The sequence below is a fragment of the Eriocheir sinensis genome, chromosome 2, assembly GCF_024679095.1.
Source record: "Eriocheir sinensis breed Jianghai 21 chromosome 2, ASM2467909v1, whole genome shotgun sequence".
NCBI classification, from domain to species: domain Eukaryota; kingdom Metazoa; phylum Arthropoda; class Malacostraca; order Decapoda; family Varunidae; genus Eriocheir; species Eriocheir sinensis.
In genome coordinates this window covers 31523560-31546023 of record NC_066510.1, presented here as the reverse complement: position 1 = coordinate 31546023, position 22464 = coordinate 31523560, and the positions used below count along the sequence as shown (strand labels likewise).

The window sequence follows — 22464 nt, the reverse complement described above, 5'->3', positions numbered from 1 at the left end:
TGTATTATATATATTTAATACTTACGCCGTCCCCTCCCTTCCCTTCCCTTCCCATAACAACAAAACGTCCTCTTTGATCTGAGATAGAGAGAGGAGGGTGGTGATGGTGGTGGTGGTGGTGGTGATGGTGGTGATGGTTGCTGTGGTGATAGTGTCAGAAGTGAGGTTGTTATGGCATCTCTCTCTCTCTCTCTCTCTCTCTCTCTCTCTCTCTCTCTCTCTCTCTCCCCCACGCCACCTGTTGCCAACTCCGCGAATGACCTTTACTTATCGTCTGGTTCGCGGAATGGCGGCCTTTGAGAGGGTTGTTAGCATTACTGATATTGCCTGTGTTAAGGTGTTGTCGTAGGTGTGGTGTGTGGGCGTGTTTGTGCGTGTATGTGTGTGTGTGGGGGGAGGGGGTTGTAATTGCCTATCTGCCTGTCTGTCTGTTATGTCTGTCTGTCTGTCTATATGTATGTGTGTATGTAAGTATGTCCTTGTCCGTCACTCTCCTGTCTATCTGTCTGTCTTCTCATCTGCTTGTCTATCTATCTACCCATCATTTTGTCTCCCTACCTGTCTACCTGGCTGTCTATAAGTATGCCCACCGCCCCGTCTGTCTGTCTGTCTGTCTGTGCGTAAGTCAAAGAGTGAGGAAGAGCCCCGAGGTACAGACCAACACCTCGTCTCTCGCCTCCTCGTCCTCGCCGCTAGAATAACAAACAAGTGCGGTGCGTTAGAAGACTGTAATCGGGATGCTAATGCGGAGCGAGACGGAGGAAAAGTGTGTGTGTGTGTGTGTGTGTGTGTGTGTGTGTGTGTGTGTGTGCAGCAACTACCCCATTGTAAGCATAGGTAGATAGATAAGGAGGTTAGGAGGGAAGTGGGCTAGGAAGGAGGCTCAAGCTCACATATTTGACAAGGCTTTCGTATATAGGATTTCTGTGCATTTTCAGGGGTAGTTTTATGACCCTGGTGGTAGCTTGACCCTTCTTCTGTACCATGAACCTGTAGAAACACTCATTAGAACCCGATTACTCTCCTTTTTTGCCATTGGAACCTAGTTGATGAAACCGATTTCGTATATAGGAGTTCTGTGCATTTCCAGGGGTAGTTTTATGACCCTGGTGGTAGCTTGACCCTTCTTCTGTACCATGAACCTGTAGAAACACTCATTAGAACCCGATTACTCTCCTTTTTTGCCATTGGAACCTAGTTGATGAAACCGATTTCGTATATAGGAGTTCTGTGCATTTCCAGGGGTGGTTTTATGACCCTGGTGGTAGTTTGACCCTTCTTTTGTACCATAATCCTATAGAAACACTCATTAGAATCCGACTAATCTCCTTTTTTGCCATTGGAACCTAGTTGATGAAACCGATTTCGTATATAGGAGTTCTGTGCATTTCCAGGGGTAGTTTTATGACCCTGGTGGTAGTCTGACCCTTCTTCTGCACCATGAACCTATAGAAACACTCTTTAGAACTTGATTACTCTCCTTTTTCGCCATTGGAACCTAGTTGATGTAGGAGGCGAAACCATCTGATAACACCGACTTAGAATTCAAGGTTACCTGCGTGTATTTCCAACCGGGTGAGCAATGTGATTAAGTTCAATTCCCTCCCGCTAATGATACAGGTGTGTTGGGTTACCTGGCCGGCTTATACCTTTTCATCCCCTTCCCTCCCCTTCCCTTCCCCCCCCCCTCCCCGCCGGTGTCCTCTATCCTTATCCTTGTAATCCGTTCATGAGGAGGATGAGAGACTGAGGAGGAGGAGGAGGAGGAGGAGGAGGAGGATAAGGAGGGAGAGAGGAAAGGAGAAAGGTGGGAAGAGGAGAGAAGAGGAGGAGGAGGAGGAGGAGGATAAGGAGGGAGTGAGGAAAGGAGAAAGGTGGGAAGAGGAGAGAAGAGGAGGTAGAACAAGAAAAGGAAAAAGGAAGGAAGGAAGGAAGGCAGAGGAAGAGGAGGAGGAGGAGGAGGAGGACGAGAAGAAGAATAAGAAAAAACACCAAGAAAAACAAACAAAAAAAACGAACACGAAAAATAAAACTGAACTCGAATGAAGAATAAGGAAGAGGAGAAGGAAAGAAAGGAAGGAAGAGGAGGAGGAGGAGGAGGACACACGGAGGAGAGAAAAAAAGAGAAAATTAAAACGGAGGCCGGAAAAAGAAGGGGAGGAAGGGAAAGAAGGAAAAGGAGGAAGGAAGGAAGGAAGGAGGAAGAAGAGGAGGAGGAGAGATGGACGCACGGGGGGAGGGGGGGAGGGGGGGGGGAGTTAGTCGCTGATGCAAGGCTCAACAAACTTTTAATTGAAGCTTTCTCTCTCTCTCTCTCTCTCTCTCTCTCTCTCTCTCTCTCTCTCTCTCTCTCTCTCTCTCTCTCTCTCTCTCTCTCCTAATACTCAAGCTCTTACAGGAGGAGAGGAGAGTTTTTGAGCCCAAGTTGATGGAGAAGAAAGAAGAGGAGGAGGAGGAGGAGGAAGAGGAAGAGGAGGAGGAGGAGAAGTTTCGTATTAAGTTAAGTTTTACTTCGTTTTTCTTATTAATTAGTTTACAGATTGGGTTCTTTTTTTTAATCTGGTAAATGCGCTTTCAATTAGTTCATCTCTCTCTCTCTCTCTCTCTCTCTCTCTCTCTCTCTCTCTCTCTCTCTCTCTCTCTCTCTCAACCCCACATTACCTCCTCCCCGCCCCCCACAACCCCACATAACCTCTTCCTAACTCCCACATAACCCCCTCAAACCCCCATGTAGCCCCCACAACCCCACATGACCCCTCCCCAACCCCACAACCCCACATGACCCCTCCCCAACCCCACAGAACCCTACATGACCCATCTCCAAAGACGTCTGTTTGACTGAAATTAGCGGGTCATATCAGCGCCCCAGAACACATATTTCAAGTCCGTAATGCTGATAGATTCTTTTTTTGGAGGGTGACTAAAGGACATCCTAGGTCCATGATTTGGGGGGAGGGGGGAATGAGCACTTCTAGGGGCATATTTAGGCCAATATAAAAAAATAACATGGGGAGGGGCTATCCACCAATACGTAGGAAGAAAAAAAATAGTCTACCATATAATACTTCATTCTCTCCCGTATTTTTATTTTCTTTCAAAAATATAAGGGATAACTTAGTCATTCTCCGCGTGAAATCGTTTAAAATCATTTGCAAGAGAGAGAGAGAGAGAGGGGGAAATCCTTCGACGTTGACGGCCTTTAAAGGGCTGTGATGTACCCGTAAAAAGCATAATAAGGGGGGTGAAGTTAATCTTAAAGTAATGGTTGGATTAAGAAACCCCTGCGTCGTCTGATCTTGCTTTCTCTGACAACTATTCATCAACATCACCATCGGCTCATCTTCATAATATATATTTTTTTTTTAATGCGCCATGTAGGATACACTTACTGCTTTTTTTTACAACAAAGGAGACAGCTCAAGGGCACAAAAAAAAACAATAATAAAAAAAAGCCCGCTACTCGCTGCTCCCAAAAAAGAATCAAAAGAGGTGGCCGAAAGAAACGTCAATTTCGGGAGGAGAGGTGTCCTGATACCCTCCTTTTGAAAGAGTTCAAGTCGTAGGCAGGAGGAAATACAGATAAAGGAAGATTGTTCCAGAGTTTACCAGCGTGAGGGATGAAAGAGTGAAGATGCTGGTTAACTCTTGCATAAGAGGTTTGGACACTATAGGGATGAGCATGAGTAGAAAGTCGTGTGCAGCGGGGCCGCGGGAGGGGGGGAGGCATGCAGTTAGCAAGTTCAGAAGTGCAGTCAGCTTGGAAATATCGATAGAAGATAGAAAGAGAGGCAACATCGCTGCGGAATTTAAGAGGTAGAAGACTATCAGTAGGAGGAGGAGAGCTGATGAGACGAAGAGCCTGCATTATCATAGACAGAGATATACCAGTCCTCGTCTATGGACCGAAAATTATTCACTGGTAACACACACACACACACACACACACACACACCACAGCATCCCTATATTCCTTCTCTTATTCCTCCTCCTCCTCCTCCTTCTCCTTTTTCTTCTTCTTCTTCCCTACCTTTGAAAATGAACACTCCCCACGACGGTGTCAACGAGAGAGAGAGAGAGAGAGAGAGAGAGAGAGAGAGAGAGAGAGAGAGAGAGTAATAACACCCATAAACATTTGATACACAACCACAAGCACAACACACACACACACACACACACACACACACACACACACACATACAGACACACACACACACACGGCCAGTGACGGGGCCAGAATTCTAATAGCGATAGTCTGTGTGCTTGCGGTCTAGCAGGACGGTGACGGTTATAATGACGAATGCGACACGTGATGGCTATTTATTTCCTATTTATGTAGCATTTATCTATTCATTAGGTACTTAGCTCTTGGAAGTATGCTTGGAAATTGAATAGAAACATAAGGCAACTCCCTGATGACATTAATTATCACTTCCAAGGCCTCATCAGAACACTAGATAGCCTAATATAATCTTTTTTCTCCTCTTTTTTTTCTTCCTTTAATCGTGTGTTAATTACCCTCTTGAAGACATAGCGAGTAGTATTTCATTCATGGTTCTTGCACATTTTCCTTCTCTCTACCTTTTCTTCTTTTTGCACGTACTTATATTGAATAATCTACCATAAAAAGACATGTAATGAGTATTCCTATGTATATTCTTATTTGTTATACTGCGTTTCTTAGGTTCAACCCAAGCACGTAAATAACTTAGATATGGTGATGAAAATACGTGCATGTTCAAATCACCTTCACATAAACAACTTAGATATGGTGATGAAAATCTATGCATGCTCAAATCACCTGCACATAAACAACTTTGATATGGTGATGAAAATATATGCATGTTCCAATCACCTTCACATAAACAACTTTGATATGGTGATGAAAATACGTGCATGCTCAAATCACCTTTCCCTGTGTCTGCGTCTCATATGCATGTGTCTCCACAGCTGACCTCTGGGAGTCCCTTTGACCTCTCGGAAACCACCACCGTTAGTGCAAGCCCGTAGCAAGGAGGGGAAAGGGGCGGGGGGGGGGGGGGGGGGCTGAACTCACCCCCCATCAGAAAAAAAACTTATTAGGCCCTTTAGACATGTTTCCCTTATGAGCGCATATGAGTGCTTGAATATGTTACTCCAGTAGAAAGATACCCAGAAAGAGATATACATATATAAAAAAAAAGTTAAAAAAAGTAAACCAGTAAACGTTTCAAAGCTATAAAACGTAAAGTCAACGATAGAATATTATATAGCCCTCTAAGGAAGAAATACCTAGCCTACCCATACGATAGCCCGCCCTCTCTCCCGTATTGTAAGTCCTGGCTACGGCGCTCCATTAGTATCATAAAGATGCTTCCAGAGTCTTATCTCAACGCTGCCCTAATAAAAGGAGCCATAAAACATCTACTAAACCCGGATCTCGCCTTAAAACTGAGTGAAAACCGCCTTCAGGAGATACAGGGCCATAGTCTTAAACATCTCGAGGCAAAAAGCACACGTATTTGACAAGACTTTCTCATAAGAGTTGCGGGCATTTCCAGGGGGGAGTTTTTAACCCTGCTGGTAGTTCAACCCTTCCTCTGTACCGTGAACCAAGGATATCACTCATTAGAACCCGACTGGTCCCCTTTATGGCCCTAGGAAATAGTTGATGTGAGTGGTGGACGCGTCTGAGGATACCAACCCACACGAAACCCCGCTCCTGTGCACGCTAAAAGCCACTCTCTCTCTCTTGGTCATCGGGGCGCGGTGCTGTTAAGACATTTGTATACCTTCACACCCAACCCCCTGTTAAGACATCTGTATACTTTAACACCCGCCCTTTTGCCTAGAAACTAATACTTGGTGCTGAGGTGAAAGATGGGTGGGTACGAAAGCTCTGTGTGTGTGTGTGTGTGTGTGTGTGTGTGTGTGTGTTGCTTCCGCGCCCGTATGACAGACTGACAAGTTGCATACCTAATTATTATCATCAAATATTTATGTTTATCGATTCATCTTATTACTGATGTAGTGGTGGTAGTAGAAGTAGTAATTGTTGTTGTTGTTGTTGTTGTTGTTGTTGTTGTTGTTGTTGTTGTTGTTGATTGCTATCTTTTCCTGCCTAAATCTATTCGTGACATGAGATAGATGGATGGTCAACAGTACCTGCGTTTAGGCTATTGAAAAAACAACAAAACGAAAAAATAAATAGTTAAATCAACCACCTTTGGGACTCGCATTAACCGATTCTCATTTCCTGGTTCTGCAAAAAGTTTAGGTGGCTCGCAAACACGCTAGTCTGCCGCCGAAGAAAAAAAATAGTAAACAAAAAAGTTATATTTGGGAACATCCAGATAATAATATATAGCCTATGCAAATATCGTCTGTTCACCCTAACGAGAGAGAAAAAAATCAAGGTATTAATGTATTACTATATATTTCCTCTTGCGTTTGGGTTAACACATTTTCTTAACCAATAGGATACTTAAATATAATACAGAAATACGGAAAGAAATAGTAAAAAAAAACGTCATTATAAACTTCCTCTAAAGTTTTATCCAATCATCTTTTCCCGACCCAAACATAAAGTAAAGACAAATAAACAAAAAACATTCAAATTTCATCTAAAACCAAACAATAGTATCATAAATTTCTAATAAAAATCCACATGACCTTTCTATAACATCCTTTAAAACACACTAAACTAAACTACTTGCAATGTATGTGTGTGTGTGTGTGTGTGTGCGCGCCAGAAAGAGGTTGACCACTCACCTTATAATCTCACTAGCCGATGACAGCACCTCACTCCGCGTCCTTCCTCCACCGGCTCTTCTGCTAAACTGAGGCTGTGTTCTCTTCTAATACTACTTTCCTAACATCCATGACCTCACCCCGTCCTCTAGCTCTTCTCCTCCTCCTCCTCCTCCTCCTCCTCCCGGACCCCCATGCCCCCAGAACGCTTCCATACGGCCACTGAACGAAACTGGAGGTGAATGAACCGAGCGGCGCTTTCGCATGGCATGTAACATAGAATTGGCGCATTGCAAGTACTTTCCTTTCCCATAATGTTGTTCTGTGAAGTTTTGCATTCATATTGACAAAGAAAAGGTAGGGAAAATTGGGTAAGGAGTGTGACTTGCATGTATATTTGTTTCAATTATTCCTTTCCCGTTTTCGCATGGCATGTAACTTAGAATTGGCGCATTGTAAGTACTTTCCTTTCCCATAATGTTGTTCTGTGAAGTTTTGCATTCATATTGACAAAGAAAAGGTAGGGAAAGTTGGGTAAGGAGTGCGACTTGCATGTATATTTGTTTCTTTTCTAAAACCTCCTCTCCCTCCTCCTCCCTCCTCTTCGCATGGCAAGAATTTTCCTCACTTCTAATTTTTTTGCGTTTTGTGAAGTGTAAAATTCGTGTTGTATAGAAATAAGTATATGAAAATGTGATTGACTTGTTTTTATTTCACTTCTAATCCCTCCTCCTCCCACCTCTTCCCCTTGCAAATATGTTCCTTACTTCTATTTTTTGGGTTTTGTGAAGTGTAAAATTCGTGTTGTATAGAAATAAGTATATGAAAATGTGTTTGACTTGTTTTTATTTCACTTTTAATCTCTCCTCCTCCCACCTCTCCCCCTTGCAAATATGTTCCTTACTTCTATTTTTTGCGTTTTGTGAAGTGTAAAATTCATGTTGTATAGAAATAAGTATATGAAAATGTGATTGACTTGTTTTTATTTCACTTCTAATCCCTCCTCCTCCCACCTCTCCCCCTTGCAAATATGTTCCTTCTAATTTTTGCGTTTTATAGAGTGTAAAATTCATGTTGTATATAAAGAAGTGGATGATTGACTTGCATTTGTTTTACTTAATTTACACCCCTTTCTCCTTCAGTCCCTCCTTCCTCTTTCTCTTCTTCCCTTCCTCCCTTTCCTTCCCTCTCTCAGTATACACCGCGGTTAAATAATTGTTGAAAAAATTTGTAGGCTATGAAAAAGTGGGAAAAGAAACGTGATTCATATGCCTTTATTTCAATTTTAATCCATTACCTTCACTCCTTCCCTCCTTTTCTCTCCCTCTCTCTCTCTCCTTTCCTCCTTGCCCTTTCGTCCCCCTTCGTACCTTCCTTACAAGTGTTTAAAAAAAAATAATATAAAAGCTAAATAACCCATCACCTTCCCTCCCTATCCTTTCCTTCCTCTCCTCCTCTTCTCTCTTTCCCTTCCTTCCTTTCCTTCCCTTCCCCCCCCTTCTCAGTATATATTATAAGCAGGCTGCAACAGGGTTCTTCGCCCCCAGCTGCTGGTACCATTACTAGAAGGGTTATGTAGGCAATTATAAATACTTCCCTTCCCCTCTCCCCGTCTCCCCCATTCACCCTCGACCTCCAACCGTGTAATGAGATATAGATGAGCAGAAAAAAAGGGAAAAAAAGATAGTAGCCATAAAAATATATAACTCCACCTGCATTATTTTGACGCCCGCCAGGTAGAAGATAGAGGCAGGTGCTTGTAATTAACGTCTGGGATGCTTGACAGGTAAATTCGTATGTGCGGGGAGGTGAGGTGAGGTGAGGTGAGGTTAGGTTAATGAGGTTTGTTGATGTTTTTTTGTTATTGTATGTACGAGGTGGTTGGTGTTTGTGTGTGTGTGTGTGTGTGTGTGTGTGTGTGTGTGTGTGTGTGTGTTGTTGCTATATAAATCCTATTGTGTCTTTAGATGTCTTGTTTTGATTTCTTTTTTATTATTACTAAGTTGTTTATGTTGTTTTTGTTTTGTTTAATCTATTTATTTGTTTGTTTAATAATTGCTGTTTTTCCGCTCCCAGTTTTATGCTTTTTCCTCATCTCTTTTCTTTTTATTTTTCTCCTTTTTCTTCAGCATCTTATTATACCGTCATTATCTTCATATTCTTCTTCTTTTTTCCTTCTTCTTCTTCTTCTTCTTCTTGACGCGGGGTATCACAAAGGAAGAATCTCAGACTGTCATTCTCTCGACTTTCTTTCCCTCCCTTCTTTCTTTTTTTTCTAATTGGATATCGTGAGAGACGGGTCAAAGAGGAGAGAATATTTACGATGTCTTGAGGCTTTCTTTAGGATTATCTCTCTCTCTCTCTCTCTCTCTCTCTCTCTCTCTCTCTCTCTCTCTCTCTCTCTCTCTCTCTAGTCATTAATTACTTTAGTAGCTGTCATTTTCATTAATTATTAACATGCTGGCTACGGGGTTCAAGGGGGCGATGGAGGACGGCTGAGGAGGTGAGCGAGTTCCTGGTATAATATAATAGAAGTTTGATTAATGATATAAATGCCTGCAGCTACTATTATTTTCATTTTTATTACTATTTTAACCCTATTTATCAGAGAGAGAGAGAGAGAGAGAGAGAGAGAGAGAGAGAGAGAGAGAGAGGGGTATTGAAGGTAGGTTAGGCTAGACTGCTTTTTATCTATTAATACCTTCCACTATATACCAAGAAACGAAAATGGTGCGTAATAATGGAGTAATTTAGCTGTATTGAAATTAATGAGTTCCCTAGAATCATTATGAAGTAAAACTGCAATCAAGAGCCATTACCATTATTATTAACCTGATACGATTTTTTTCTCTTTTTTTATATTTCTCGAACCACTACCAAAACATTCTCGTTCTTTTCTCTCTTCTTTCCTTTTCTCTTTCATCTAACTATCTGCCTATCTTTGTATTTAACCGTTTATCTATCTATCTATCTATGTATATATCTATCTATCTCCTTAACAAAATAGTAATTGATTTTATTTTTCTAATATTCTTCTCTGTATAAAACTTGCACTTGTTTCCATATGATTCTAAAGTCATTATAACTAACTTGTTCATCATCTTTTTCTCATTAAATACGTTATATACTGTAACATTTTATATCGCGAATGTAAAGATCTAAAGAGAATAATCTATTGCAAGAAGGAGTTTGTATCCCATAAGAGGAAATGAAGAGGTCCTTATAACCAAGCTGCAGTAGAAGGTGGTGACGAAGGGGTTGAAGATGGAAAGGGCGCAGAAGGAAGAGGAGGGGGTGAAGAAACCGTAATGAGGCGGTATTCCATAAAAGGATGTATATAAAGAAGAGGCATTCAGAAACATCGACTCAGTATCACCAAGCATGCAGTGGAGGGTGATGACGGAGGTGGAGGAGGTAGGGGTGCAGGAGAAGGAGGAGGAGGGGGTGGGGGTAAAGGAACCGCTACCAGGTGACGTGCAGGGGAGGGGCGTGGCTGGTGCAAGGTGCGGGCGGCGGGCAGGTGATAATGGGCCCCGGAAAATAATTAATGACAGGTTGTTTCGCACGTCACCCTTCGGGCTCAATAGGTGCGCTTGCCATCTTTCTTTTCTTACTTTCTTTTCCTTACTTTTTTACTTGTTTACTTTTTTTACCTCTTACTTTTTTATTATTACTTCTCTTCGTTTCTTTTTTTTCTAATGTGTTTTGTCTTAATTCCTCTTCCTCTTCCTCTTCCTTTTTCTAATATTTTTGTTTTCCTTTATTTTAGTTTTCTCTAATTTTTGTTATTTTCTCATTTTTGTTACTCTTATTTTTTGTTATTTCCTTATTTGTTGTTATTCTCATATTCATGTTATTCTCCTTTTTTTAATCTCTCTTCTTTTTGTATTTTCTGATATTTAGTCTCCCCTTCTTTTTTCTTTTACGTATTTTTGTTCTTTTCCTACTTCTATTTCCTTCCATTTTTGTCATTCTCTCGTTTCTGTTTGTTTTTCTCACAGACTTAAATAGAATACATCATGTAATCTCAAAATAATGAAGGTTTACGTATATCATCTTGGGCCAATGCCACTGCATATATTAACACAAATAAACATGTATATAATCTCAAACTAATCTTCATCCGGTCCCGCTATGCATGAACCACTTCCGCTTCGACCCGACTGTATATATATTAGAACGAATAAGCATATCTGATTTCTAACTGATGAACGTAACTTAACCCGGTACCTGCGAAGGGCCAAATTTGTGGCTTTACCGTGTACCAGCAACGGGCCACATTTTTGCCATGATATAAAGCCCCCAAAATAGATGATGCATAAACTGATCACAAATGCGTTGATATATATTATGAAATGGTTTGCGTGAGTGATGATTTTTTCTCATTTTTCTCACTTAGAGGGGCCCTTGAGAAACATGATCCCCGCAGCTACCTATATAATATACCAACTTCATCCAACCCAACTATGTATGTATTTTATTATATCATTGATTTATCTTATCTTTTTGACCTTTAGATCTGTCTGAATGTTCCTCACTTTTGTTTTGTGGGTTTTTTCAAGAAGTTTGCGTATTTTATCAACCCAAAATAGTGAAAACCGAATAATAAGGAAACGGCAAAAATAAAGGCATAACAAAAATAAGAGAAAGAGGAAGAGAAGAAGGAGGAGGTAGAGGAATAACAAGAAATACGATAATACCAAAAATAAAGCCATAACAAAAATAAGAGAAAGAGAAAGAGAAAAATGAGGAAAGAGGAGAAAATAACATACGAAAGAAACACACAAAAAAATAACAGTAAAGGAAGGGAAGTAATAGAAAAAATAAGAAAGAAATAACAAAAGTAAGAGAAAGAGAAAGAGAAAAATGAGGAAGCAGGAGAAAATGACATACGAAAGGAACAAAAAAAAAATAACAGTTAAGGAAGGGAATTAATAGAAAAATAAAAGAAAGTAAAAAAAAATAGTGATATATTTTTTTTTTTTTTGTGTGTGTGTGTGTGCGTGCGTGTGTCTGCATTTTACCATTTTCTATATTTCATTTTATCCAAAGTTCTATTTTATTTACCTCGTTTCCTTTTCTTCTCGTTTCAATTTCTTACCCTCCCCTTCACTTCCTCCCCTAATTTCCTGGTAGCATAACTTTTTTTACAGCAAAGGAGACGGCACAAGGGCAACGAAAATGGTGCAGAGAAAAAAAGAAAAAAACAGGGCTCTACTCAACGCTCCCAAATACATAAATTAATTCATACGTTCAGTGATAGGATATACAACCTACTAGTTTCATTCATCTAAGATACATATTTGTGTATAATTTATAATACATGTGAGTTCAGTTCAAACCAAGGTAAGATATCTCATTTGTCGACCTTTTAATATATATTTCGTGTAATTAGAGAGAGAGAGAGAGAGAGAGAGAGAGAGAGAGAGAAAGGGGGGAGGGGAAAGAGGGTGAGTTGACAATTAATTAATTATCTTATTGTTCGTTCACCTTTTCTCCCCTGCATAATTAATTAATGACTAATATTGTTATGAAAAGTCAGGTTGTTGTTGTTGTTGTTGGTGGTGGTGGTGGTGCTGGTGGTGATGGTGGTGGTGGTATTATTCTGCGCACACACACACACACACACACACACACACACACACACACCTTACAAGACCTTAGCGGAAATACCTTATGTTTTACTTTTTTTTCCCCTCTCTCTCTCTCTCTCTCTCTCTCTCTCTCTCTCTCTCTCTCTCTCTCTCGTTCGTAAGGGAAGGAAGCTTTGTAAACAGACTGACAGATCATTTCCTTTTTTATTGTGGTATTCAATCTGAACTTAATAGGATTCGAAACTACATCAGACACACCTAAGACAATATATAAATCTGGCAATCTTCTGTATATATATATATATATATATATATATATATATATATATATATATATATATATATATATATATATATATATATATATATATATAATTCCATAGCCTGATTCCCCATTTTCGTTAAGTGCAGTAGAAATCATATAGAATAGGTTGCATGAGATTTCTGTTTATTTGTCACCTGTAGAATAATAACAAAAGTCCACCAGAAATATGCATTAGTAAGGGCGCTGTCACCCATCGTAAACAAACTAACTTCTCCCTATTTTCCCATTCGCGAGACCCCGATTAATCTCCTCTTCAACCTTTGGAAACAGTTGATGTGGGAGGCGGAAGCGGAAGCGTCTAGGAGAGTATAGCCTACCAACCACCTCAGAGGAACATCAGTGGAGCTCGCTTACAGCCCCCAGCTCTTGTTGACCACGGAGACGAAGTACTCATCGTCATCAATGGCCTTGCTGAAGCTGGAGTAATAGTCGAAGAACTCCTGCTTCGTCACCTGGAGGAAGGGAGGAAGAGATGAGTAAGGGACATATTCTTAAAGAGTAGATACACATATTTAACAAGGCTTTCGTAGGTAGGATTTTGGGGTATTTCCATGCGTATACTTTTATAAGTCTGAGGATAGTTTGACCCTTCTTCTATATACCATGAACCTAAGGAAGCACCCACCTTGCCGTCCACAGATCCCTGGCTCTCAAACAGGCCGAGGAACTTCTTGAGCAGCTCCTCCTCGGTGGCCTCGCCCTTGACCACCTTGGGATGGTCCTTGGCCGAGTACACGCCCTTCAGGTCCTCCACAGACACCACGCCGTCACCAGTCTTGTCCAGGTGCTTGAAGGCGGCCTCCACTGCAGCCTTTCTCGGTCCGGTCATGGCGGGCTGTTGGTTGAAGTGTGGAGGTAAGGGAGTGGGCGAGTAGGAGGGTGATGATTAATGTGTGTGTGGTGGTAATTAGGTCTGTCGTTAAGGTAGAAAGGTTATTGTAGTTTGCTTGTATCGTCTATCTATCTTATTTGCTTGTGTCTGCTCCTGTCTCTACCTTACCCTTTTTTGTTTTGTTTTTTCAAGTAGTTAGTTTTATCCACCCATATTTTTCTTACCCTTTCAAGTACTTTCTTCCTCCTACTCTTCGTCTTTCCTTCCCTCCTTCCCTCCCTCACAGACCACCTCCCTCCTCCTCCTCCAAACTCCCTTCACCTCACCCTTCGTACCTCCCTCCCTCACCCACACCAACACCTCCCTCCCTCACTCCTTATTCAGACTCTCTTCCTCCCCTCCCTCGTCTCACTCTTCCTCCCTCCCTCCCTCCCTCATTCACTCACTCACACCATCTCCCTCATCTCCCTTACCCTCCCTTCCTCCCTCACCCACACCAACACCTCCCTCCCTCACTCCTTTATTCAGACTCTCTTCCTCCCCTCCCTCGTCTCACTCTCCCTCATCTCCCTTCCTCACCCTCAGAGCCTCCAGGAACTCCTCGTAGTTGATGCCGGCAGCCCCGTCCTTCTCGAACGCCTTGAAGAGCTTGTCGATGTCAGCCTCGGAGAAGTCGAGGCCGAACTGCGCCACACCGCGACTCATCTCGTCCCGCGACAGTGTCCATGAGCGGTCCTTGTCTAGCCGACGGAACAACCTGAAGGATATGGAGGTTCGTGTTAAAATATGTGGTGTTCCTTGCCCCTGTGCGCTGCTTCGTATCTTTACCCGCATGAAGAGCTTTAAAAACGAGAGAAAAAGACATCACTCCATCATCTGTGTGTGTGCGTGCGTGTGTCTGTGTATGGAGAGGAGGCGATAGCGGGCAGGGAGGTTGAAGACGTACGATGACCCATAATTACGTATGGCGGGAAGGAAAGAAGGCAGGATTGAAGTGGAAGGAAGTGGGAAGGAAGGAAGAATGGCAATGTGCTATCCTTTACTCTGCAATACCTGCCATGACGCCCCTCGGAAAGGCGTCGTGTTGTAGTTTGAGGCAGTGAACGAGACCAAAAGTCAACACCCAATCATCGGTGTGTGTGTGCGTGTGTGTGTATGTGTTTGTGTATGTGAAAGGAAAATGGACGATCGGCGGGCAGGGAGGCCTAGAGGAGGACCCGTTACTATGTAGAGCAGGAAGGAAGGAAGACGGGATTGAAGTGGAAGGGAGTAGAGAGGAAGGAAGTATAGCAATGTGCTTTATCTTCCTCTGCAATGCCTGCCGCCCCTCGGAAAGGCCTCGTGTTGTGAATACTTGGATGCAAAGACGGGGGAAGCACATTCAGCTGCCCGTGTGAGGGGCGGCCACCTCTGGGTGCTCGCTGGCTGCAGCCCCGATACCGTGATTTCTGCTCTACCTTCCACGGCTCTTTCACGTCCTGCCACCCTGCATGCCCTGCCCCCAGCCTCTTGCAGACTTAATACGTTCTGATGTTCTGGATCTGGAAAATGATGCGCAGGGCACTAGTATTGGTGCTTAACACGCATACATTCTTATGTAACATCGTCTCCCAAGGACGGGGTCATAAGGGTGAAGTGAACGAAATCCCTTTTGACTTCACGCGTGTCACAAATATTCAATCCTTCACGTTGTTTTGAGAACACGTAACTAACCACCTAGATGCTCGTGGAAGCTGAAATAGGGGTCAGAACACACGGAGAATCACAGGGCAAGGTAAGTAATGAGGAGAGGTTACACAGGTATCAAGAACACGAGGCAGTAAAAAGTTCCAAGGCAGACAAATCCCTGATACAAGCTGAACACAGAGATACGGCGCTGTTGTCTAACACCACCAGGCTTGTGTTGCTGTTGATCCCCCAGGCTTCTCTCAACCCTCCGAAGAAGAAGAGGAAGATACGGCCAAAAACTGCCCACAAGAAGAAGAAGAGGAAGATTACTCAGTAATTTCTGGGATGTAGTAAAACGTTGCCAGCGCCCGCGCCGCTGTTTTTCCCCCGTCGCTTTGGGCTATCGCTGGAGAGGCTCTGACGGACGCGTATGTATTGAGGTGGGTTGTGGGTTTTCATACGAGACACAAAACCGTCTAATCCTGCAGATGTTACACCATAATACATTGAAGTTTAGAGGGGTATTCCTGTTGGGCTATCGGTGGGCTAGTTTGGGCGTGAGAGGCCGCGGGTTACTACAACACTGTCTGGGGCAAGCGGTGACTGCCTTAAAAGCGAGAAAAGGCGAGAGGGACGTCCGGGCGCGAGTTTGTACGGGTTATTTCTTTCTCACGTAGGTAGGGAGAACGAAGGTGATGAGGTGTCAGGTGTTCCTTGCCCCTGTGCGCAGTTCCGTGTCTTTAACCGCTTGAAGAGCTTTGGAGAATGGAGGAAACTGTTGAAAAGTGTCAACTCCTCCACTCCTTCCTTCCCTCAGATCACAACCCGCCTCCCTCACTCCCTTCAGCCCTTCCCTCCCCTCCCTCCTCACCTTCCGAGGGAGAGGATGCCGGAGTAGCCGCTGGAGAGGCAGTGGCTCCGCAGCTTCTCCAGGGGGTCGGTCGCCGCCTCCAGGGCCGCCTTCGACGCCTCCTTCAGCTTGTCTTCCTGGGGCATCCTGAAGGAGTGGACGAAGGAGACACTGGACTTAATAAAGGAATAATCAGTATATCACACACACACACACTCACATACAGCCCCGACCTTGAATGCGAGGAGGAATATATTCTCGTACAAGAAAGACGTATATGGCAGTAGGAGGGATGAAGGAGGGAAGGAGAGGAGGGAGGGGCGTGCATGGACTGAGGGGGGGGGGGGGGAGCGAGGGGGGGCGAAGGGGCGGTGGTGTTCATGTCTTTGACCGTCTGGAGTGACTCATGGTAAAGGGGGAAAGAGGGGGGAGGGGGGGGGGCTAGTGTGGGCGGCGGCGGCGGCGGCGACAGCTGTGGTGGAGGTGGTGGAGGTGGTGGTAGGATGTGTCAATGGAGGTGTGAGCGGCTAGCCAAGGTGACCCGTGTGTGTGTGTGTGTGTGTGTGTGTGTGTGTGCTGGGCGCCAACCGTGTCTGAAGGTCTAGTGAAGGAAGAAAGAATGGAAAGAAGGAAGAAAAAAGATGAAGAAGATTTAATCCAGAGAGGAAAAAAAGAAGGAAGGAAGGAAGATATGAAGTGAAGCGTTAGAGAGTGAAGGAAAAGAAGAGATAACAGGCAAAAAAAATGAAGATGGAGGGAGAACAGAAACAAAAGAAGTATATGAGGGAGTTTTTGAGGGTGGAAGGAAGAAAGAAAAATAAAGAGGAAAAAGAGGAAAAGGAAGAGGAAGAGAAAAACGGGAGAGAGCTGCGTGACGGTAAGAAAATGAGCTACAGGCGAAACGTGAAGTGTTGAGAAATGGAGGAGGAGGAGACGAAGAGGAAGAGGAAGAAGAAGAGGAGGAAAAGAGAGAGGGCACTACCTAAACTTTACCCAGTGTCTTCTAGTATCTATTCTTCCTATGAGAAATGGAGGAGGAGGAGACGAAGAGGAAGAGGAAGAAAAGGAAGAAGAGGAGGAAGAAGAGAGAGAGAGAGAGAGAGAGCACTTTACCTAACATCTTCTACCATATATTCTTCTTATATATACGAATTCCTATGTATATCCTCTATTGCTAACTCCTTTTACCTTTCCCTGCATCCATTGTTATACCTGTTCCATGATTTACCTGTTCAATTAGCTCTCATTCTTCTCCACCAACGTCTCTTAGTATCTGTTCTTTCTATGTATCTGAATTCCTATGTATATCCTCTATTGCTAACTCATTTTACCTTTCCCTGCATCCATTATTATGCCTGTTCCATGATTTACCTGTTCAATTAGCTCGTATTCTTATCCACCAACGTCTTTCAGCATCTCTTTTTTCCTATATCTTTTCTAAGTATTCACCTGTAATCAACTTCTATTACCTTTCCTTACATACTTTAATACTCTCTAATGTCTCTCGATTTATCTCTATTCTTCTCTTTCTGAAACCCAACATATTCCAAAAAGTCTTCCACCACCTGTATTATTTTCTCTCTCTGTATTCCTTTGTATTCCCCTAATAACTTTTTTTTACCTTTCTTTACATTCAATGCTACACCTGCCCCACGATTTACCTGTCCACGCACCACGGCGCACCTGTCTTGCCGGTAATTGCTCTCACCTGCCTGTATGTGTCTACCTGTGTTGCTCATCTCCCCTCGCACGACTCCTCATTGTTGTCTCTCTGGGAACAAGACAAGACCTCAGGCGTCGGAGGAGTCGTGACCGTCGGGGAATGTTCGGAGGGAGGGAGAGAGGGAGGGAGCCAGAGAAGGAGTGGTGGATTGGAAGGACTGTAGAGAAGGAGGGTGAGGAAGAGAGGGAGGAATGAAGGAAAGCATGGAAGGAGAGGAAGGAAAAGAAAGGGAAGATGGAGGGTAGGAGATGGGAGGAAAAATGGTGTTACGAGGGAAGGAAGAAGGGAGGGAAGAAAAAGGAGAATAGGGAATGAACAAAGAAAAATGACGAGGGGAAGATTAAAAGAAGAGAGAGAGAGATCCCAAGTATGGAAGGAGAGGAAGCGGATGGGAAGGAGGAAAAAACAGGAAATGGAGAGAGAAGAGAGGAGAGGAGGAGCAGGGGATACAAAGACGTCTGTTGCTGTCCACCTCTGTCCAGCACACGCCGCCGTCCTGTATTATATGAATGCGGGTTCGAAGTGGTATGTTCCAGCGTGGACCAGTTTTTCAGGACGCCATCATATAATTATCTGGAACAATACACACGTGACCTCCTGCCTCTGCTTGTCTGTGTTTGTGTATATGTGTGTGTGTGTGTGTGTGTGTGTGTGTGTGTGTGTGTGTGTGAGTCGGTTCTATGTCAATTCTCTTTTCTTTTTCTTATTTACTTTAGAACGAGAGAGGAAGAAAAACATGGTACATATATACATAGTTCTTTTCCTTTCTTTCTTTTATTTACTTTAAGAACGAAAATCAGAAACCTTAATAGTGAAGAAAGGAAAGGGAGGGAGAGGAAGGAGAAACATAATTTACGTGCAAGATAAAACGGTATCGGAAACTGTGCGCTAATCAGTCATATCCTTATCAGTGCGTGTGTGTGTGTGGGTATATATGAGTGTGTGGAAGAGGTGTTATGTGTACGAGGGAGGGAAGGAAAGGTGTGTGTGAAGGTGTGAATGCAAGTAGGCAGGTTGATAAGTATAGGCAAATCATCTTCGTTCATTTGTATAGTTCATCTTTTATTATGCTATCAACGTTCTGCATTCGTCTTTTGTTTCCTACTCTCCTCTTCTCTCTCCTCTTCTTTAAACTCGTCTTCATTCCTCCCTCTCTCTCCTTCAATTTCTCATTATCTCCTTTATTTCAGATTCTTGCCTCCTTCTCCTCATCTCCTTTACTCTTTATGTGTGTGGAAGAGGTGTTAGGTGCACGAGGGAGGGAAGAAAAGGTGTGTGTGCACATAACACCTCTCTCACACACAGGTAGGCAGGTTGGTAAGTATAGGCAAAATCATCTCCGTTCATTCCTATAGTTCATCTTTTATTATGCTACCAACGTTCTGCATTCGTCTTTTGTTTCCTACTCTCCTCTCCTCTCTCTCCTCTTCCTTCTTTCTTAAACTCGTCTTCATTCCTCCTTCCCTCTCCTTCCATTCTCATTATCTCCTTTATTTCAGATTCTTGCCTCCTCCTCATCTCCTTTACTCTTTCTCTCTTCATCTTCTTCTTTTTCTTCTTCTTTCTGTTTCTCCCTCCGTTCCTCCATCTTCCCTTCTCTCGCTCTTAATCATTCAGTTCAGTGTTGTCTTCAGGTATTCATCTCCTGTTCTGATTCTAAACGTTCTGCATGCATCCGCCCTTTGTTTTCCTGCTTCATATTATGTGGGTTTTTTCTCTCTAAGGCATGAGTCGCTATATATCATTGTCTATCATTATTCTGTTCCGTCATTGTTTCCTTCGCTTCCCGTTTCGTAATAATCTTCGCTTCAAGTTGTCGTGCTTAAGAATCTGTGTATGTATAGTGGCTTTACAATACTTCCTTTTCTTTGTTTTCTTAGTTCTTGCTCTCTCTCGGTCATTTCAACACTCATATTTAACCAAACAAACCATTCTGCTATCAGTGCGGTTAGTCCAGCAAGCGATTGTGCCGGTATCAAAAAGTGGGCGTGGCAATGACTAACGCCGAAGTTATGTATGATACTAAATCCAACGAAATTGTGACTCATGGGAAACGTATAAAATCGCTTTAGATCTTCGTCTGCCAAACTGATATTGTGTTAAGAGGTATATGTGCCAAGGAACGCCATGCAACTGCCAGATATCTTCGTCTGTCAATCTGTTTGTGAGGAACTTATTATGCAGTGAAGCGCTACATTGTAAGGATATGCGGAATACTATTTTAACGTCAAAACAGCATAACAGATGACTCATACAGAAGGGAGAATTGTTAAATACCTTCGTCTGTCAATCTGTTACTGTCTTAAGAACTATCTCTACCAAGGAGCGCCATGTTAGGAAGATGCGGATATACTACACCATTGTCAAAACGTCAGTACAACATAACAGGTGACTTATATGTGAAAGATAGAACTTCAATACCTTCGTCTGTCAATCTGTTACTGTCTTAAGAAATATCTCTACCAAGGAGCGCTATGTTAGGAAGATGCGCATAAACTACACCAATGTCAAAACGTCAGTACAACATAACAGGTGACTTATAATTATATGTGAAAGATAGAACTTCAACCTAGAACAACATAACAGGTGACTTCTAATTATATGTAAAAAGATAGAACTTCAGCACCTCTGTCTATATATATGTTGTCTTAGAAACTATCTACTACCCAGGAGCGCCATATTAGAAGATACATAACTACACCCAATGTCAAAACGTCAGTAACACATAAACAGGTGACTTATAATTATATGTATAAAGATAACTTCAATACCTTTCTGTCTGTCAATCTGTTACTGTCTTAAGAACCATCTCTACCAAGGAGCGCTATGTTAGGAAGATGCGCATAAACTACACCAATGTCAAAACGTTAGTACAACATAACAGGTGACTTATATGTGAAAGATACAACTTCAATACTTTCCTCTGCCAATCTGTTACCGTGTTAAAAACTATTCGTGGAGTGGAACGCTTACTTCACACGAAAAATACGCTATAATACAATAATGCTGTAATACTAAATGTCAAAAGCAATACAGCTGGGAAGAAACAGCTATTTAATACCTTCGTCTACCATTCTGTTACTGTGTTAACGAAGTATATGTGCTGTGGAACGCTTACTTCAAAGTCTATGTGGTGTGGTGGTGGTGGCGCAGCGCAGGTGGTGGAGGTGTTGTTCGAAGAGCCGCGGCGGTGTGAGTGGATGTGGTGATGCAGTGATGGTGGTGCGGTGGTGATGATGGTGGTGGTGGTGGTGGTGGAAGGGAAGGGAAGCCGCCAGCCAAGCCAACACCCAGATTCCTCCGCCTCACACCCCTTTTTTTATCTCTCCCTCCCTCCCTCTCGTTTGTACAAGGACGCAGTATGGTTTCCACATCATGAGGTATAGCTATGCAGGCCACCTTTTGTATTTTCATCCCCACGTTCGAATCCCGGTCATGTGCGAGAGAACCTGTCAGCCTTACTTTTTTGTTATTTTTCTTTAATATCATTTTCTTGTTCTTTTTTTATTTCATCTTCGTCTTCATCATCATCATCTGCTTTTTCTTCTCCTATTCCTTAAAGCTGAAGGATATTCTTTATATTTGACCTCTCTTTTTGGACACTCCTTTGACCTCTATTCAGGAGCAGCGAGTAGCGGGCTTTTTTTTATATTTTTCTTTACGCCCTTGAACTGTCTCCTTGGGTGTAAAAAAAAAAAAAAATCTCTTATGTTTAGTTTATATATCTCTCTGCTAATTTATTCATCTTTTATGGTGTCTGGGTGTTGTCTGGAATAAAGTCGCTGCAAACGCCTTTCAATGTTTTCCTCCTATGAGAGAAATATCGCCCCAAGCCTATGTTTCGGAAATCTTCTCCTCCTATCCCCCCCCACGTATATCCATTGCCACCTGTTATGTCTGTTAATATCCTTTGCTTATTGCCACAGAGCACAGATCTCTAGAAACCAACCTATACAATGAGACACGATGCTCAATTGTTATTTTCAGACAACTTCACGTGACCCATCTATTCTGTCTGATGATGAGGAGGAGGAGGAGTGAGTCTACCAGTGTAGCCTAAAACTTAGCCATCACATAATATACAAGAGATTCTGGGAAAGTTAGACGTGTGTGTGTGTGTGTGTGTGTGTGTGTGTGTGTGTGTGTGTCCAGGAAGGCGTACATGTGATATCTCAACTGACATCTGACATCTGACGGCTGTGTACAGTTATAGTACGTGACGTGACGTGTGTGTGTGTGTGTGTGTGTGTGTGTGTGTGTGTGTGTGTGTGTAAATGAAATGTCAGAGGTGAAAGGACAAATATCATATACGAATCATTTTCTACTTGTGTTGATAATAGATAGATAGACAGACAGATAGACAGATAGACATGTTTAGATATAGTACGTTCTTTTAGTCTTTACTTCTCCTTCTACATCATCATCATCATCATCATCATCATATTTTTATACAACCAACTAGCCTATATTTTCCCTCTACAACAGTTCTTATTTAAGTAGTAGGCCTACGACTATTTCATAACCTTCAATATATGCAATGACCTACTGATATACGTGTTCGACAATTGCATGAGGACTGACAGAAAAAAATAATAACAATAATAACAAAATAATAGTTAACCCGATGATGTGGTGCATGACGGTGCTGGGCGGGAGAGGGAAGTCATGCAGAAATCCACCTCTCTCTCTCTCTCTCTCTCTCTCTCTCTCTCTCTCTCTTGGCCCCAAAAATGTTGCCATGTGGTT

General features: G+C 42.7%; 2 protein-coding genes across 2 annotated transcripts in view; both read right to left on the bottom strand.

The window, feature by feature from the left end:
• LOC127002894 (A disintegrin and metalloproteinase with thrombospondin motifs adt-1-like) overlaps window positions 1-6906 on the bottom strand; it is a 34709-nt gene extending 27803 nt beyond the window's left edge. Inside the window, exon 1 of the mRNA XM_050869174.1 lies at window positions 6748-6906. The gene's annotated coding sequence lies outside the window, so the exon portion shown is untranslated. The remainder of the gene's footprint in view (window positions 1-6747) is intronic.
• Window positions 6907-12510: 5604 nt separating this feature from the next.
• Window positions 12511-20998, bottom strand: LOC127002892 (crustacean calcium-binding protein 23-like). Its single transcript, XM_050869158.1, has 5 exons — window positions 20837-20998; window positions 16017-16142; window positions 14057-14234; window positions 13271-13480; window positions 12511-13097 (listed from the first exon to the last, which is right to left on the bottom strand). Exons 2-5 carry the CDS (start codon window positions 16139-16141, stop codon window positions 12996-12998), a joined length of 615 nt encoding a protein of 204 aa, XP_050725115.1. The 5' UTR covers window position 16142; window positions 20837-20998; the 3' UTR covers window positions 12511-12995.
• Window positions 20999-22464: the final 1466 nt, after the last annotated feature.

Coding starts and splice junctions, on each gene's coding strand:
- LOC127002892 (XM_050869158.1), bottom strand. CDS start 16,141: ATGCCCCAGGAAGACAAGCTGAAGGAGGCGTCGAAGGCGGCCCTGGAG. Junction 14,235..16,016: donor GGCATCCTCTCCCTCGGAAG/GTGAGGAGGGAG, acceptor CATATCCTTCAG/GTTGTTCCGTCGGCTAGACA. Junction 13,481..14,056: donor AGTTCCTGGAGGCTCTGAGG/GTGAGGAAGGGA, acceptor TTCAACCAACAG/CCCGCCATGACCGGACCGAG.